This window comes from Macrobrachium nipponense, chromosome 24 (assembly GCF_015104395.2).
Source record: "Macrobrachium nipponense isolate FS-2020 chromosome 24, ASM1510439v2, whole genome shotgun sequence".
Lineage (NCBI taxonomy): Eukaryota > Metazoa > Arthropoda > Malacostraca > Decapoda > Palaemonidae > Macrobrachium > Macrobrachium nipponense.
In genome coordinates this window covers 59516211-59535140 of record NC_061091.1, presented here as the reverse complement: position 1 = coordinate 59535140, position 18930 = coordinate 59516211, and the positions used below count along the sequence as shown (strand labels likewise).

Sequence of the window (18930 nt, the reverse complement as noted above, 5' to 3'; positions counted from 1 at the left end):
GGTTACGGGGGCTCCCCACCGATCTGGCGTCCCTTCGGCAGGCCTTGTTGCAAAGTCCCAGGCTGTCAAGGAGCGCGCATCCTTAAGGATTGCTTTTCGTCCTCCGAAGCGTCCTCCCCGCGCAAGGGTTGGAGCGCTCGGAGAGAGTCGGCCGCTGAAAAGGACGTTTCGTGTTGAGGACGCTTCACGTCCTGTATTGCCGCTTTCTTCGGAGGACGCTTATGACACTTTTCCGCCTCAGAAAAGAGGTAAAATCTCTTCCGACGAGGATGCTGGGTTGCGCGCACAGGCGCGTATCCCTGAGAAGCAGGTAGCTGTACCTGTGAGAAGGAAGGAGGCGTCCCCTCGCCTTCTCGCAGGATCAGTCCTGCCCCGTTCTAGTTCGTCACCTACGAAGAATATTCTTTTGTCCCTTCAGGACCAGATTTCTACTCATGGCTCAGAGGACTCGCCCAGCAGCAGTCGAGCCTAAGTGGAGAAAGGACGTCAGGCTGCCTGTCAAGAGGACGAAGCAGTCTCCTTCTCTCTCTCCTCGTTCGTCTCTTTCTCCTCCTTCGGATCATCGCCGATCTCGTTCTCCTGATATAGCTTGCGCTCAGCAGGACTCTTTTCGCTTTCGTCAGGACGCTTTCTATGCGAAGCAGGACGCTTTTGGCAGGACGCTTTTGAAAGGCAGGACGCTTTTGAAAGGCAGGACGCTTTTGAAAGGCAGGACGCTTTTCACGAGAAGCAGGACGCTTTTGAGGCCTCTCGTCAGGACGCTCGTGTGGATGCTCGGAGGGACGTGTCTCCCCATAAGGAGTTTCTTAGAGCGCATAGAGAGACTTTACCTTCCGGTCTTAGTAGTGCTATCAAGAAGCATAAGATATCTTCAGTTAGAAGTAAGGCAGTCTCCGTCGTTTCACAGGACGCTCGACGCACCCAAGACGTTCTTCCTTCTGCAAGTGTTAAGGATCGTCGTAAGGACGAGTCCGTGCCTGAAGCGTCAACTTCAAAGCAGCGGAAGTCTTTGTTTAAGCCTAGACCTGCTGGACGTACGCCTTCCCGGATGGACGATCACCGGTTCCTCTTAGAGAAGAAGGGGAACATAGTAGTCCAGCGAGCTCAGTGGAAGAGGAACCTCCTTTGGTTTAGTCTGTCTCTGACTATAAGGTTCTTGTGCGGCTGTTACGTTCGTCCTTTGGGGACAAGTTTCAGCCGGCAGCTTCCTAGGTCTCCTCCCTCGCAACTTTCGTCTTCCAAGTCATTCAAGACACCGGAGTTTGTTGTGATGAAGACTTCTCTTTCAACCAAGAGGGCTTTCAAGAAGCTCCAGGACTTTATGACTCGAAGGAAGGATCAGGGCAAGACGACTTTCGCCCTTCCTCCCTCTAGACTCGCCGGGAAAGGAGGCGTTTGGTATGAGACCAAGGAAGACATGGGTGTGAAGGTTCCTTCGTCTGCACTTGGGGACTTCTCCAGCTTAGTAGACGCCCAGAGGAGGTCCCTCTTATCAGCTGCAAAGGTGTCCTGGACTCCTTCGGAGACGGACCACCACTTGAAAGGACTGCTGCGCACGTTAGGAGTCTTCAACTTCTTGGACTGGTGCTTGGGAGTTCTGGACCTTCAGTCTAGAAGCCCTGACTCTCTCAGTCTGGGGGAGCTGTCCAGTGTGTTGTCATGTATGGACAAGGCCGTCAGGGATGGTTCGGAAGAGCTAGTTTCTCACTTTGGAACAGCTTTCCTTAAGAAAAGAGCTCTTCTTTGTAATTTCACCACAAAGTCGGTTACTCCCGCTCAGAAAGCGGAATTGCTCTTTTCTCCTCTTTCGGACCATCTCTTCCCCCAGACGATGGTAAAAGATGCTAGCGACTAGTTTGCAGGAGAAGGCGACCCAGGACTGGGACCTATTAGCACAGTCCTCGAGGCGTCCAGCAGTTCCTTCTACATCATCGTTTGAGAGACCTCCGAAGAAAGTTAAACCCTTTCGCGGAGCTCCTCCCTCGAGAGCAGCTCCTCGAGGGAGAGGACTTTCAAGAGGAAGAGCTTCCTTTAAACCTAAATCAGCCAAATGAAGATCATGTCCTTCAGACGCCAGTCGGGGCCAGACTGAAATTTTTTGCGGATGCATGGAGACAGAGAGGGGCGGACCCTTGGACTCTCAAGATCGTAGAGCAAGGGTACAAGATCCCCTTTTTGCATCCTCCTCCTCTAACATCAACTCCCAGAGACCTTTCCCCGTCTTATCAGGGAGAGAAGAAACGCATCCTTTTCGATCTTTTAGATCAGATGATCGAAAAAAGAGCGGTGGAGCAAGTCGTGGACCTGGGGTCACCAGGCTTCTACAACAGGATTTTCCTGGTACCGAAGCAGTCGTCGGGTTGGCGCCCAGTCCTGGATGTAAGCAGGCTCAATCTTTTTGTAGAAAAAAGCAAGTTCAAGATGGAGACGCCTCAGTCAGTGCTAGGAGCCTTGAGACCTGGCGACTGGATGGTGTCCCTAGACCTGCAGGACGCGTACTTTCACGTCCCCGTCCACCCTCTTTCAAGGAAGTACCTGAGATTCGTCTTAGGAAACAGAGTATGGCAATTCAGAGCCCTTTGTTTCGGTCTCAGCTCGGCCCCGATGGTCTTTACCGTAATAATGAAGAATGTAGCGAGGTGGTTACATTCTTCAGGGATCAGAATATCCCTATACCTCGACGATTGGTTGATCAGAGCGTCGTCGAAAGGAAAATGTCTGAAGGACCTTCAGTCAACTTTAGCCTTAGCAAAGTCCCTGGGACTTTTAGTCAACTCCGAAAAGTCACATCTGACCCTGACACAGTCCATCGTGTATCTGGGGATTCAGATGGATTCAGTGGCTTTTCGGGCGTTTCCGTCCCAGGAACGTCAGCATCTAGGCTTAGAGAAAGTCTCAGCCTTCCTAGGGAGAGAGACTTGCTCGGCGAGGGAATGGATGAGTCTGCTGGGCACCATTTCCTCGCTGGAAAAGTTTGTCTCCTTGGGAAGACTGCACCTCAGGCCTCTTCAATTTTTCCTAGCGGAAGAGTGGAAAGCCAAGGAGGATCTGAATGTGATCTTGAAGATCTCAGATCCAGTGAAAGGCCACTTAAGATGGTGGCTTGACCCTCAGAAGTTGCGAGAGGGCTTATCCCTAAATCTTCTGAGCCCCGACCTAGTGTTGTTTTCAGACGTTTCCATTTCCGGTTGGGGAGCAACACTAGGAGGGGAGAAGTGTCAGGCTCCTGGAGAGGGGAACAGGTTAGCCTGGCACATCAATGTGAAAGAACTAGCAGCGATCTTCCTGTCGCTGCAGTTCTTCGAAGACAAAGTGACAGGCAAGGTCATCCAAGTCAACTCGGACAGCACCACAGCCCTTGCATATCTGAAGAATCAGGGAGGAACTCACTCCCGATCCCTTTTTCACCTGGCAAGGGAAGTTCTGCTATGGGCAGATGTGAGGCAGACCAAGATCCTGACGAGATTCGTCGCAGGGGTACAGAACGTCAGGGCGGACCTTCTCAGTCGACAAGATCAAATCCTGCCAACAGAGTGGACCTTACACCAAGAAGTGTGTCAGCAACTATGGAAGTTGTGGGGACGTCCTCTAGTCGACCTGTTTGCGACGTCGAGGACGAAGAGGCTTCCTCTGTATTGCTCCCCGGTCCTGGATCCAGGAGCAATTGCGGTGGATGCATTGCTCTGGAGTTGGACAGGCCTAGACCTTTACGCCTTTCCTCCATTCAAGATCATGGGGGAAGTCATGAAGTTTGCAGCTTCAGAAGGGACAAGGTTGACCCTGATCACCCCGATGTGGCCAGCGAGAGAATGGTTCACAGAGGTCATGACATTCCTTGTGGACTTCCCAAGGACGTTGCCCTGGAGGAGAGATCTACTCAAACAGCCTCACTTCGAAAGGTATCACCAAACCTCTCCGCTCTGGATCTGACTGCGTTCAGACTATCGAAAAGTTGGCCAGAGCGAGAGGTTTTTCGAAAGCAGCTGCGAGAGCAATCGTTAATGCTAGAAGAGCCTCTTCAAGAGCTGTTTACCAATCAAAGTGGGCCTCCTTCGGGGCATGGTGCAGAAAGGAGGGAATTTCCTCTTCCACGACCTCTGTGAACCAGATAGCCAATTTTCTGCTTTTCCTAAGAAATGTACAAAAATTGGCAGTCCCGACCATTAAGGGATATAAGAGTATGTTGTCAGCCGTTTTTCGACACAGAGGACTGGACCTCTCTGACAACAAGGATCTCCACGACCTCTTGAGATCATTTGAAACCACCAAGATTCCACAAGCGAGACCGCCTTCATGGAACCTCGATGTGGTTCTTTAACATTTAATGTCAAGTCCTTTTGAGCCTCTCCACGAAGCGTCTCTACGGAACTTGACGAAGAAAGCGCTTTTTCTAACTTCTCTGGCGACGGCGAAGAGAGTTAGTGAAATCCAAGCGTTCAGTAGCCAAGTGGGCTTCAAGGGGGGCAACGCTGTCTGCTCGTTGAGTCCAACTTTCTTGGCTAAGAATGAGAACCCATCTAACCCTTGGCCCAAGAGCTTTGAGATCAAAGGTATGTCGAGTCTCGTGGGTCAAGAACCAGAGAGAGCCCTGTGCCCTGTCAGGGCTCTCAAGTTCTATATTCACAGAACTAAAGAGGTAAGAAGTCCCTCAGGTAATCTCTGGTGCTCTGTGAAAAGACCAGAATTGCCTTTGTCGAAGAATGCTGTGGCTTTCTTTCTGAGGGACGTCATTAAAGAGGCTCATTCATCTTGCCAGAAGACTGATTTGAGCCTCTTACAAGTGAAAGCTCACGAAGTCAGAGCCGTAGCTACCTCTCTTGCCTTCCAAAGGAATATGTCTATCAAGGATATCCTTGATAGCACCTTTTGGACGAGCAATTCCGTATTCGCCTCACATTACCTTCGGGATGTGAGAACGATTTACGAGAACTGTAGTTCTTTGGGGCCATACATTTCTGCGGACACAGTTTTGGGGGCTGAAGGTAGCTCTCCCTATCCCTTAGCTTAGAATAGGTTAGTTTTATTGTTGTGTTTTTGGTTGATGGTGAGATCTTCTGTGAAAATCTCCCATTCTTTAGATTAACTGTCAGGGGTTTTTTGGTTAGTTGGTCAGGTGGTGGTCAGTTGCTTCGTAGCCCTCATATGTTTGGCTCGATGGTCTTGTCACGTTGAGGTCACGTCCCCGTTGACAGAGCATCCAGAGCGCACCAGCACTACAGGTCTCCACCTGGCTGGCAACTCTGATTAAAGCAGAAGCAGGCTTAAGTGACAGTAATCACATAGTCTACTTTGCTAACAGGTAAGGAACCAAGATGTACATAATCTGCTTAATTTAAGTTTCCTAAAAATCCTATTCTGTCTCTTCCCACCATCCGAAGGTGGGATTCAGCTATATATATATCTGACAGGTAAGTTTCATGAACAAAATGTTATTGTTATAATACAATTAAGTTTGTTCATACTTACCTGGCAGATATATATAATTAGAGTGCCCACCCTCCTCCCCTCAGGAGACAGTGGCATGGATAAAATATGAATAGAAAATGGGAATGGTTCCTGATATCAGCCTCCCAGCGGCGGGGGCCCCATGGCCAAAACGATCTTCATAACTTTGGACGAGGCGGAAAGCTGGGGGGAGAGTAAAATGGCCTTTGCTGATGTAGTGTCCTGTTCAAGTGCAGGATTGTCATCAGTTTATCATTTTAGTTTTCATTTCTCATTTTTCCATCATTCAGCGCTGAATGATCTTATAGGTCCCAGCGCTTGGGCTATGCCCTAAATTCCAAATATCCATCCATCCATCCCAGCGGCGGGAATGGGTACTACCACCTGCCGCCCACTACGTGTGCCGCGAGTTTTGAAATTCTGTCGGACGTCAGAAAATACAGCTATATTTATATCTGCCAGGTAAGTATGAACAAACTTAATTGTATTATAACAATAACATTTTTTTATATTCAAAACTAGACTGGCTTCCCACTTACATTTTTTCTTATAAAGATATAGAGCATAGTCTTAAATGGATTTACCCTTTAGGAAAGCTAGTCTAGTTGTTGGAGCTAGAAGGCTTGTGAATGATGGGATAGGAAACCCAGCCAGTCATTTCACTGTTGGCATAAACTTTATTTGTGCTTTATTGCTATATAGTAGATGTCTACATTGGTTCTGGGCTATAGTACCTTGTTGTTTGTTGTTGAAGTCCTTAATTCGACTTACTGGATGATAATGATATTTGCTGTCTTTTAGTATGATTTTGGTAAAAGTGATGTGCAGTTTTCAGTTAGAGGGGGTATGGGCAATGCCACTTGCAAACATCAAACTGCATTCTGTTGTAGTTACAGAGATCAGAAACTTGTCTACTACTTTTGAACTGCGTTGAGTGTGTGGTCTTAGATACCTGCTGAGTGCACCTGCTTTGATCCCTGTTTCTACCACTGGGATTGGGCTTGTCCTTCCCTACCTTGCCTTTTCAAAAGAAGGTATGCTTGGGCTGGATGGTTATGCTCTTGGAATAGGATACTGGATAGAGTGATGGCTGTTCCTGCCATTTACATTGACCCCCCTTCCATTTCTCTTGCCTGTGCTGTGCTGGTGACTGGAATATCTTATAAGATTCAATTGAAGTAGTTGTAGTCTTCTCTTGGGTTAACATGAGGTCCCTCTCGTTGCCTTTCTGGAGCACTGATCTTTGGACAAAGCTTGACAACATGTTTCCCACATCTGACAATGTGCTTCAGCTCTAGCTTCTCCAGCTAACTGTTAATTGTGCCTCCTGTTGCTGCTTCATCACTCTTGTTACAACCTTATCCCTTTTGCGGGTTTGCCTTGTTACAACCTTATCCCTTTTGCGGGTTTGCCTGCCTCGACTCCTCGGTGGGCAGGGGAGAGGTTGGAAAGGGTATTGGTTATACTAGTTGGAAGATCGTAGTGGCATTTATTTCTATGTATTTCATTTAAGAAATGTTGTATCCAGGCATGGTATTGTGAGGGTAATATGTTAAAAGATGTTAAACATTTTCTAGTGGTGTACATAAATTTTACAAGAACAAATTTTAGTGATTAAAAATTAAAAATTTTATTTTCCAGGTATATTATCTGCATCTTGGTGATCCATTTATCCTTGGTATGTGGTAATACAGATGGAGAGACCAGTGAGAGAATACTTTGGTCTCCTGGCCGTATAGTTCAAGTAAGTATTTATTTGAGATGAATCTTACCTACGGTTAAATTTAGCTATATCTCCCCTCCGATTAGGAGAGTCGGCATTCAAACAAAAATAATCGAATGGCTGCCCGGATGACTGTCTAGTTTACCTGTTCTCCGCCAGGTGTGTTTCGAATGTTTTAGCTCGTCAGAATTCTCCTTGCCGCCGTTGCGGCTAGGCGATTGTTGGTATTCTATGAAGTTTGGCTGTTTTACACCTGTTTACGGTATTGTAATTTCATTTTCGTAGGATATCTTCCACCGGAAGTAAAACCAATAACATCAGGCTATGTCAGAATGTTTTGGTGTAACCAGGATGGTGAATTGGAAGTTGATCAACATTCCTTTGTACTGGCAGGGGTACAGTGTGTGATTTTGGAACTACTAGATGTGAAGAATGTAGGGAAGTGTTCTGAGAATTTATGCCCGAATATGTGAGATATATGAAAGACTGGAACTAATAGATTGCAAAAGCAATAGTTAGATCAGGACTTAGGTCTGTCAGGCTATCCCTACTCAGACTAGGCTAGTATTGACCTCCATTGTAGCTCCGCCTTCTGCTCCCCATTCGGTTCAGGAAAAGCGTAACGATCGAGAAGTTAAAACATTAACCTATTTTTAGTTCTAATAAAATTTGAACTTACTTCGTGACTGGAACATTCCGAATCCCTCCAGTGTGCGCTCATTTTCGCGTTCCCTGTTAGAAGTAAGGTGTTGGTGCCCTCATCTGTATGTAGCCCGAGCCTAGGACTGCCTTGCGACAGTTGGAAATGTCCGCTGCCAGGGAACAGGGTCGGTTCTCGGGACGATGGGGTTCTGTGCCCTCCAATACCTACTTCGCCCTTTTTATGGTCTGAATCTCATTTAAAGTGTTCGCCAAAGGATCGTTGAGTTCAGATAAGGACTGTTTCAGTAAGCGTTAATGCTCGCTCCATAGGCGCATTCTGTCGTCTTCAACACCTAGTTTGATGTGTTAGCATGCATACACTTTATAATATATGATATAGGTATAGACATTTTATTGAGATAATGTATCGGTGTACAGAGGTTGTTTTTTTTTTTTTTTTACACGTTTGGATATGTCGACTCGGTCGACTGTTTATCTCTCTTGTTTTTGGTTATTCTAAATTTTCGTATGCTAACATATTCCCTTTTCTTTGTAATGCTTGTGTTTGTTCTTTGCGTGCTTCCTCTTCGGCTATCGGCAAACCTCTTACTACTGCCTTTATTAATATTTCTCTTTCAAGTCTACACTGTCTGTAGTATCTAAAGTTCTTGCCAAGTTAGATATTCTAGCTTCAGAGATTTCTAACTAAGTTTCATATAGGAATGCTTTCATGTATGTACGATCGCTTTCGGACGAGGCGGGAGCGTTGTTGTAACTTTTCCCCCACCTTTTTGGCTCCTCGTACTCTCTCCCCCTCTGTCGACTCATGTGGACTGCGGACCAGGGTTCCCAGATGTACAATAATTATTGTACGAGTACGATAATTAGACCTTCTGTACGATAAACTATTATTAATCAAAATACTATAATTTGAAGAGATTTGGTACGATAATTTGGTCTGATACATCTGGGAACCCTGCTGTGGACTGTGGACATTGTTGACTCGTGTGAATGCAGTTGACTTATGCCGAGTGCGGACTTGGCCGAGTTCAGTCTCTTAAACTGTCTTGCTCTCATTGAGTTGTGGTGGATTTGATACAGCACTCAGCTGCTGTCACCTCTTATCGACAAGTGTCGCTTTTTGTCGCCAAGGGTTGTGGAGAAAGAGCCATCCTTTAAGCTCTTTGTTTATCACCTGTCGGCAGCTGTCTCCTCCCGTCGCCCGCTGACGGAAGAAGAGTTTGAATGGAGTTGGAGGAACTAGTTTGGGCCGGTCGGCGTTTGTTGCGACATTGCGCCTTGCTGTATCCTCATTTTGTTGAGGATAGAGGCCACATAGAGAAATATATCTCAATTGTCTTAGCGTATTTTGGCGTGCACTAAATATTGGAGAAGAGAACCCTCGCTTTCTCCAATTTGAGAGCATTTCGTAACTTTTCTCGTCCTCAGACACAATATCCCTTTGTGTCTGCCTTGGCTTGTCGTTGTGATGGTAATTGCTTCATAGCAAAGAAAGATAAAGGAAAGGATTACGCATTTTTGAGAAGTTCGGCAGCAATGAGGCATTAGCGCATTGTGTTGGAGGTGCCTGCTCTCATGATGGTTCTAGAATAGGCAGGAGTGTTGTGGAACTCGTCAGGCGCTGTCGTGACGTGAGAAACGCCGCGATTTCTGATGCAGTACCTCGTCTAGATTCATCTAAGAAGTTCCGGTAATCTCGGGAGTCTGTGACGCTTGCCGTAGGCCCCGCCCCCAGGATGCAGTATAAATACGACAGACGAAGTAGGAGAAGGCAGAGAGATCACCAGTTAGTCACAGAGATATCCTCAGTAAGAGCCACAGATCAGATTATCAGTGAGAGATCATCAGCAGCAGAGATCATCTGAGAGAGATAGAAAAAAGGAACCGACGAAGGATCAGAGGAAAAGTTGCTTGAGAGTTGGTTGGTTTCTGGTCTAGTTGTCTTCAGGAGTGGGCGACCGAGTTATCTCGACGTTGAGCAGATTTCGGAAAAGAAAATGTCCTAGAGGTTTTGGGGAGTTCCTGCTTTCCAAGTATCAAGAGTAGACATTATTTTCTGCAATACGGAGTCAAGAGGACGTCTGCAATCGCCGTTCTCCTTTTGTGAAGCCATCGCTTCGAGTCTCAAAACTAACTAGCAAGTATTTGAATTACCTCGCTGTTCCCCCAGTTCATGCAGTGTAAGATTGTTTTTTTTATGTAAATAGGAGATACCATTCTGCATTTACCTTTGTTAGTAAGCTTGTAAATAAACCTTTGTTGTGTTAGTGTTTCTTTCTATATTCGTATCCCCAGTTTATTTATTTTTTATTTATTTCATATCGAACCTGAAGCGGACCTCTCTAAGAGGCCGTAACATTGTGGCGACCATTGGCCAGGATATTTCGACACCATAACAGATTGAAACAGGGAAAATATAGAAAGAGCCAGAATGAGTGAGATGGTGAAAGAGTTTATTGAGTCAGGTAAGCTCCTGGGTCTGGAGGGGATTGATCTCCGTGAGTTTGTTGAAAAGAAAGAAAGAGAAAAGTATGAGAGAGATGAAAGAGCGGCTGAGAGAGGGGAAAGAGCTGCTGAGAGAGAAATGCAGCAAGAGAAAAAGAGAGAAGCAATGAAAATACAGCAAAAGAGAGAAATGTTGGTAATGCAGTAGGAAGAGAGAGAGAAAGAATGTATGCATGAGTTGGAAATTGCTCGGTTAAGGGAAAGTACTCGTAACAGTCAGACAGGTGAGAACGAAAACGAAGCCGATACGTTAGGTATGAGTGCAGTGCTAAAATTAGTACCAAAGTTGGATGAGGAAGTTATTGCGACATATTTCATGTGTTTTGAGAAGTTAATGGAAAGAGTAGGTTCTCCCAAAGAAACATGGACTTTATATTTGCAGTCAGTTTTGAGTGGTAGGGCACTTACTGTGTATAGTTGCATGTCTGAGGAGGAATGTGATAATTACGATATTGTGAAAGAAACCGTTCTTAGCGCATATAGGTTAGTACCAGAGGTGTACCGTAAAAAATTTAGAAATTTTGAGAAAGGATGAAAATATTACGTATGTAAGTACGGTAAGAAGTTTGAAAGGCTGTTTTTTGATTGGTTAACTTCTGCTAAGGTTGAGGATTTTGATAGTTTGAAGAACTTAGTGTTAGAAAACTTCAAAGATAACGTATCTCCTGAGATTAAGCTTTATATAGAGGATAGGCGAGAAGTATCTTTTGCAGGAGCAACTAGGCTAGCTGACGAATATAGTCTAACTCATAATTTGAATGTTAGTAAGAAACTAAATTATCCTTCGTCTGGTAGAGTACAAAGCAGTAAAGGTTTCAGTCCTAGTAATAGCAATGCGAGTAAAAGTGACTATTCCTGTTATACATGCGGAAAACCTGGTCATACGTCTAAGGTTTGTAAGAGTAAAGTGGCATCTAGTGGCTCAGAATTAACTTGTTTCCGATGTAATGGGAAAGGGCATTTAGCGAGAAATTGTGCAGTGGAAAGGAAGGACGGTAAGAAACCAGTGTCTCTAGTTAACCTTTCAAGTAGGAATGATGTGAGGAGAGAAACTAGGAAAATTTTTGGTGAATTTCTGTCAGAAGGCGTAGTTTCCTCTCTTGGAGGAGTAGATTCGAGAGAAGTCTTGTTTCGAGACACAATAGCTGCCGTCTCACTGATTAGGAGAGTATGTGCCGAACAGGGCAGAAATCAATATGGAAGAGAAAGTCATGATAGGTGGATTTCCTAACACTTGTGTTCTTTGTCCTTTGTTGAAGTTGAATTTAGAAAGTCAGGTAGTGTCAGAAGTGAAACTTGCAGTAGTTGACAGTTTGCCCATCGAAGGCATTGACATTATTGTCGGTAATGACTTAGCTTTATCCAAGAATGTGAATCCTGTTGTGAGGAATATTCCGGTGCCTGAAATGGTAGTAACTTGGTCAGGTTTTGATACAGACATAGACTACGATCATAATTTGTTCGTGGATTCGAACGAGAGTGAGTTCGTGGATTCGGACGTGAGTGAGTTCGTGGATTCGAACGAGTGATAGAGGTGGCGAGGTTGATCTTGGCATGAGTGTGGCTGAGAGACCGGACTCTATCGATGTTGACAGTGATAGCCAAGGGGAAGGCGTAGCTGTCGAGAGTAACGTCGTAAATGTACCAGTATCTAGTCCTAGTTACGGTGATGAATTAGGTTCTAACATTTTGGATAAGGATGAGCTAGTCAATTTGCAGATAGAGGATGAGACACTAACCAGAATTTTTGAATGTGAACTGGATGATGATCTCGATGTGTGTAAGGAAACTTTTTGTTTAAAGGACGAAGTTTTGTGTCGTTATGTTAGTCCTGAGTCAGCTAGTAAAGAGGAAATCATAGAACAATTAATGGTTCCTAGGAGGCTTCGTGAGCTAGTTTTGAAGTTAGCACATGATGAGCAAGGACAATTGGGAGTAAATAAAACTTTCAAGTGTATTAGTAGGGTGTACTTTTGGCCTAAGATGAAAAATGACGTGAAGAGGTATGCTTTAAGCTGTCCTGAATATCAGATTGCCGGGATAACGAATCAAGTACTTACCTGAGTTCCGTTGTGGAATATTCCTTCAGTAGGCGAATCTTTTGAGAGTGCATTTATCAATATGGTCGGAACTTTGCCTAGAAGTAAGGGTAGAGATGATTGCATAACTAATCTTGAGTATTATAAAAACAATCTAAGAGATGTTTGGCAGCTAGCGGAGGAGAACGGAAGCATTTGGCACTTAGCGAAAGAAAACGCAAGAGGAAGTCAAGGGGGAAATTAAAGGGAAACATGATCTTGGAGCAAACAAGAGAAGTTTGTGTGTAAGAGATAAAGTTTTAGTACTAGTCTCGAGAGAAAGTCCCTTTTTACCTTATAAGTTCGAAGGTCGTTTTTCAGTGTTAAAGGAGAGGGGAAATATATATCTAAGAATTAATGTGGGTAAGAGTAGAGCAAAGTCAGTGAATGTTAACTTGCTTCAAAATTATAAAGAACGCCCCGTACCTTAGCCGCCGCCCGTGCCCTTGGTAATTGTGTCCCAGAAAGAGAAATTAGTTTTGAGAAAGACGCAAGAGGTGTCTTAGTCTTTCAAAGTTTTGAGCAGAGTTCAGAAAACGGAAAAAGTAAAAGAGAAGGATAATGTATTAGCTGATAGCCTCTAGAGATTTCTCAGAATGAGTAGCCTAATAACCGTTTTCTGTTATCGCACGAGTGAGTGGAGAAGCGTGCGTGTTTGACTGGATTAAAGAATTATGCAGAATTGTTTCCCCACTGTTTAATTCTTGTTTCTCTTAAAAAAAATAATAAACCAGTTGATTTCATTTTTTTTTTTTTCTCTCTCTTTTGGGGGGGGACCGTGTGATGGTAATTGCTTCATAGCAAAGAAAGATAAAAGGGAAGGAAAACTCATTTTCGAAGAAGTTCGGCAGCAAGGAGGCGTTAGCGCATTGTGTTGGAGGTGCCTGTTCTCATGATGGTTCTAGAATCGGCAGGAGTGTTGTGGAACTTGTCAGGCGCCGTCGTGACGTGAGAAACGCCATGATTTCTGATGCAATACCTCTTCTAGATTCATCTAAGAAGTTCCGGTAATCTTGGGAGTCTGTGACGCTCGCTGTAGGCCCCGCCCCCAGGATGCCGTATAAATACGACAGACTAAGTAGGAGAAAGCCCAATTTCTATGCATTATATTGTTAATTCTTCTATCCCCATTCTTATCTAGTGATGTGGGGATATTTAATTATGCATGCTTGTCGGTCAAGATGAATAGGCATGTGCTGCTTGAAGATTTTAGACCTGAAAGAAACTTCCTATATGGTAGGGGCTTTTCCTCATTAGGAAACATGGCCTCACGGGTTATTTTCAGATAATCATGCTCAATTAATGTACAGTTTCAGCGTAAGAATTACAACTTAGAAATAACTTTCATTAAATTTGTAAGTAATCCAGAACCAACTTTGGCTCCAGGACTGTAGGAGGGACACTAACCAGGAATCGTCCATTTTGTTCTTAAACCTAATTCCAAGTTTTGGTCTTTTCCTTCTGTCATGCAACACAGAGTTTAACTAGTGTCTTTACACTTCCATGCAACATAGAATGGTCTAACTAAACCGGGTAAAACATTTTAGATGTCAGGGCAATGGAAAGACATCAGGATGCCTAGCAGGTTTATTCCTGGTCAGAAAGAAAGTCTTTGTGGGAAGTTTGCTGCTTTGAGTGAAATGAAGCAACATATTGGTTTGATCATCCATTCTGTGGAAGGACGGGGTTTTAGCAATTGGGGATTCAGGAAGAACTGCCGCCTACAAGGGCTTTGACATCCGTAAGTTTGGCAGTTGGTGTGGATTTAAGGAACTCTCATTTAGCTTCCTAGCAGGTAGATGAACAGGGACATCCGAATGATTACTACTACGTACTTTGTTGGCCCTCAGGCTTGAGCAGTGAATGTTTCCTTAAATTTTGCCTAATTCAGACTCATAGGCCTGCCCTTTGTATCTACTCTGAATTCTGTTGAGCAATTTCATGTTCAAGAATTGCTTAGTCTCCTGTAGAGCCCTTGTAGCCTCAGGGCAAAACTTTTCAGAATTTCCAATGCTCTTGGTAGATGTCTCATTCTTCCGTTGAGAAGAAATCAACTCTACTACACAACTCCATACAGTTCCATTGACATGGCATCTCCTTAACTGCTTGGAGATAGTAGAATGTCCCCTCCCAATAATAAGATTTTAAAGTTATCATAGGATCTGTCCTTAATTTAAAACTGCCATGGCCTGGTGTCAGAAGCAGTGGTGTGTGTGTGTTGCTGAGGGTACCATTCTGGAGAAGTTTTCAGCACCTGGAACCTTGTAGACATCAGTGTTTTCTGTTTAGAGGAGATAAGACTTCACTGTCTACTTCCAAAGTTATCGTTCCATACGTACTTTCCTCGGTATTGCATCAAGTACTTTTAGGTCTTGCTGAGGACCAGCACTGTAAAATGTTGAGATTGAAGCCCCTTCATCTCAATATCACTCTCTCTGGAGTTTAGATGCGGGTCTAAACTTTGTGAATAAACGTAAGACCTTTTATTTAGCAGTGGTTAAGTAAATTTACTGTCAGCACCCTTTTTTTTAAGCTGGTGTAAAGGGAATGCTATTTTAGCTTTAGATTTAAGGGTTAAACATAGAACATTTTTTATCCTTTTAGAGACCTTGAACATCTTTGTCAAAGGTAAATGCTAGAAGAGGCAAAGGTAACTTTGGTTTTGTGGTTTTAAGAAAAACAGATGAGGTCAAAGGTTAGCCTGGAAGAGGCAAAAATCAACATTTTGTTTTGAGGTTTTAGAAAACCTAGCTGTCTTTGCCAGTGGTCAAGCTTGAAGGCAAAGTTAACTTTTTGTTTTGTGCATTTAAGAAAACCTAGAATGTATTTGTGAAGGTTAAGCCTGGAAGAGGCGGCAAAGTTAACCTTTTGTGTTGTGATTTTTAGGAACTTATAATGCCTGGCAAACTTTTAAGGCAAAGTTAACTTTTGTTTTGTGGTTTTAGAAAACCTAGAATGTGTTTGTGAAGGTTAAGCCTGGAAAAGGCAAAGTTAACCTTAGGTGTTAAGATTTTTAGAAACTTTGTCAAGGAACACAAGGTCCTCTGTGACATAATGATAGGCTAGTGCATGCGAACTAGCTCCATTTCTTCTACCTATTGAAGTTAATCATTCATGATGTGAGGAGTAGTTGCAACTTCATTTAGTGTTAAGTCAATTTGTTGCTCCAGAATTGGATTGATGTGTCACAGTAGAAGTACAATTCGGTTTTTGCCAGATCACTACTTTTAGTATACAGAATTGTTTGAAAACAGTAAAGCCCTTAATTCCGCTACTAGTAGTGGGTAGTCTTTTCCTGAACCGAAAAAGAACAATTCTTTAGGCTCTTTTGTTTAAATCCCGGGTTTTAATATTTTGGGGAACGTAAAGGTACAAATTTTGTATAGGAGCATACCTGTATATTGTAAAGGTATTCATTTTAAGTGACTGTCATTTGATAGGGCTTTTGGACCCAGGCACAGGGGTCCCTCATATCGCTCATATCACTTGGGTTTCATGCTGGCGGAATCGAAGCGGTTTTCTCCGCAAGGCTGCTCTTTGTTGCATACTTATGAGAGCCTTGCTCCCGGAATGGAATCCAACTTCTGGTGGTAGTAAAATCCACCGAGGATTCCAGATCAGGTGAGAATGTTTTGGGTTTTGTATTGGGTTTTGTATAAGAAACCTTTAGCTCGAAAGGCTGAGCGGAATTTTGTCTAGCTGCACTACCCACCATCCTCTTCTTAATGTGGGAATCAGCTAAATTTAACAGTAGGTAAGATTAATCTCAACTAATATAAATTTTCATAATAAAATTTATTATTTGGATACTTACGTAGACCCACCCAGCCTCCCCACAACTTAGTGGGCTGTCAAGGAGAATTCTGAAGAGCTAAAACATTCGAAACACACCTGGCAGAGAACAGGTAAACTAGACAGTCATCCGGGCAGCCATTCGATTATTTTTGTTTGAATGCCGACTCGCCTAATCGGCGGGGAGATACAGCTAAATTTAACAGTAGGTAAGTATCCAAATAATAAATTTTATGAAAATTTATATTTTTATTTTGCATAGCTTTGATTTGTAATAATGAACATCCTTGCTAATTTTATCTGTATTGAAGAAAGCTGTTTATAGTTAGTTTGATTGATATTTTTTAAAGCAGATTCGCTGCTGCTGAAGTAATTTGATTCTAGGTTAATGTTTGTGCTATTTTGAGTTTTTCTTGTCATCGAAGGAACACAAAACAAACGTGTATCTTTTTTTTTTTACTTTTCAGGTAACCTTGGCTATGGCAGAAAGTGCTTTGTTAATGTTTGTGCTATTGTTTCCAAGCATTATGGATCCCATCGTGAAATTCGTCAGCTATGCTGTAAGTTTTAATTGGCCATAAATCCTAGTTTTTCTTGACAGATTCGATTGAGCATTAAGTTGTTTGTACTAATTAATCCTCATACCTGTCAATTTCTGAGGATGCAAGAGGAGTCATTTCAAGCGAAGCAATCTTGACTAGAAATGTAACCTTTCTACAAATACCCATCTTGTGAACACAATTCATCAGCAAAGTACTGCATGCAAGCCAGTCTCTGCCAGAGAGGATGGAGGAAATTTTGTGTGGTGGAATGCATTACGGGAGTTAAGAGTTTTAGAACTTAGGACAAATTAAGATTGTATACGTACCCTGATGCTGTTAATCATGGGATTGGGAGAATTTTCACTGTTGTCAAGACAGGAAAATAGGTCTGAACATTGTGGAATCCTAAATGAAATAAGGTGAATAAAGTTGCCAGTATGACTTAAAAAATTAGGCTGTATGGAGCCATCACTACTTTGAAATAGTTACACAGAGCTGTAGATTATTTTTAAGATCACACTGCCCATTTTTGCATATCTAGTAGAGGGAATGCCATAACCCAAAAAAGCTTATATGTACTGGTCAGTCATTTGGTAAGGATAGTTGTATAATTAATATTTTTTATACTTCATGTAATTTTTATATTAGCATGAATGTAAAGAAGTAAAAATGTTTAAGTACCAAATAACTCTACCAAAGATAATGTATGAGTATGACCAAAGATCTACGTATAGTAGATTTTTCAGATTATTCAACACTAGGCTTAGAACTGTCCAGACTTGCTACATGAAATACCTCACTGTTGTACCTAGAACTACACAGTAGGGATTAATACTTGGTGACTACAAAACTGTAAACAAGTAGGTGTATTTATTTTAGAAACTGGATGGCTATATTACTATTCATAGGTTGTTGAATTTCAGTGTAAGATAGGCCAGCCCCCTTGTTTTTTCCAATACAAAATTAGTACGATAATGTTATATGGAAGTAAAAGGATCATCCTTTGAGACTTGAACATGCAGACGTGAAAACCGTATTTTAAATACTTGGCTCTTGGTAGTATATTAAGTTTGTGGTGTAACCGTTAAAATCTGATACGTTCAAGTGTGTGTGTGTGTGTGTTTTTTTTTATTTTTTTTTTTATTTTTACGTATGTGGACTTTGAATTAACCTGTTGATCCCCTCCCCAGAAGCTTGAGAATTATTCTAGATAAAATATACTGTAAATAGAAATATAACCTCCAAAATGAATAATGGAAGTTTCTAGACCCTTACAATGTCCTTATCTAGCTGCTTTCTAGAATGGTAAACTTCATTCAATAAATGCATTATTGTTGTAGGTGGGCACTTCAGGATCACGCCGCCGCCGAGCAGTGAGAGATGCCATCACGGAGCATGCATCAAGCCTTCATGATCTCTTCTTGGACGCTTTAGATAAGTTTGAAGAGTTGGACTCGGCGCTTTCTTTGGAGTTGTATTGATGTTTTGAGACCATTTTTTTTAATCTAGTCCTAAAATTTTCTGCATTACAACTGTAAACTACTCTGTACATCTTGTAAGCAATAGTCTGGTTCATCAATATGAAACATGCAGTGTATGTCCATTCAGAAACAAATATTTAATTTTTTGTGAAATTTTGATTCTCCTTCATTTATTGTATTGCATAAAGTGAAGTGAAATTCCAAGTTAAACCAGGTAGATTTGTTGCTTAAGATTGGTTTATGAAATTGCGTAATGGTTTGAAGTGTGTTTTCTTTTAAACAGTCCGATTTGAAGATGCAATGGAATTACTAAATGTCATTGAGTCCTGGCCCACAGAAAATGTGTAAGATATGGTATTAGAACTAGAGGTTGAAAAAGTGGAAGTAGTAGGCACAATTGTGGGGGGTACAAAAGTAAAAATCCAGCTATGTTTTACACATTTAAAAAGATGAAGATGGACTGGTATCCTCTCTAGAGTTGTTGCAAAAGTAGGGTAAAAATAGGTAATAGAGAACATAGAACTACAAAATAGGACACAATTGTTTTAAATGAGACATTGGAAAGATTTTTTACAATGTTTGAGAAAATAATTGTTACCAAATTCGAATTGAAGTCATTAATCACATTGATCAACTGTTTTAAAAAACAACAGAATACAATGAATAGTTAATAATTGTTTCCAGTGTCTCATTTCAATCTC

General features: G+C 42.6%; 1 protein-coding gene across 1 annotated transcript in view; it reads left to right on the top strand.

Moving 5' to 3' along the window:
* Positions 1-18375, top strand: part of LOC135205665 (uncharacterized) — a 28036-nt gene extending 9661 nt beyond the window's left edge. Inside the window, exons 2-4 of the mRNA XM_064236509.1 lie at positions 7087-7189; positions 16674-16766; positions 18089-18375. Coding sequence (XP_064092579.1) covers positions 7087-7189; positions 16674-16766; positions 18089-18229 — 337 coding nt within the window. The 3' untranslated portion in view covers positions 18230-18375. The remainder of the gene's footprint in view (positions 1-7086; positions 7190-16673; positions 16767-18088) is intronic.
* The last annotated feature ends 555 nt before the right edge of the window (positions 18376-18930 follow it).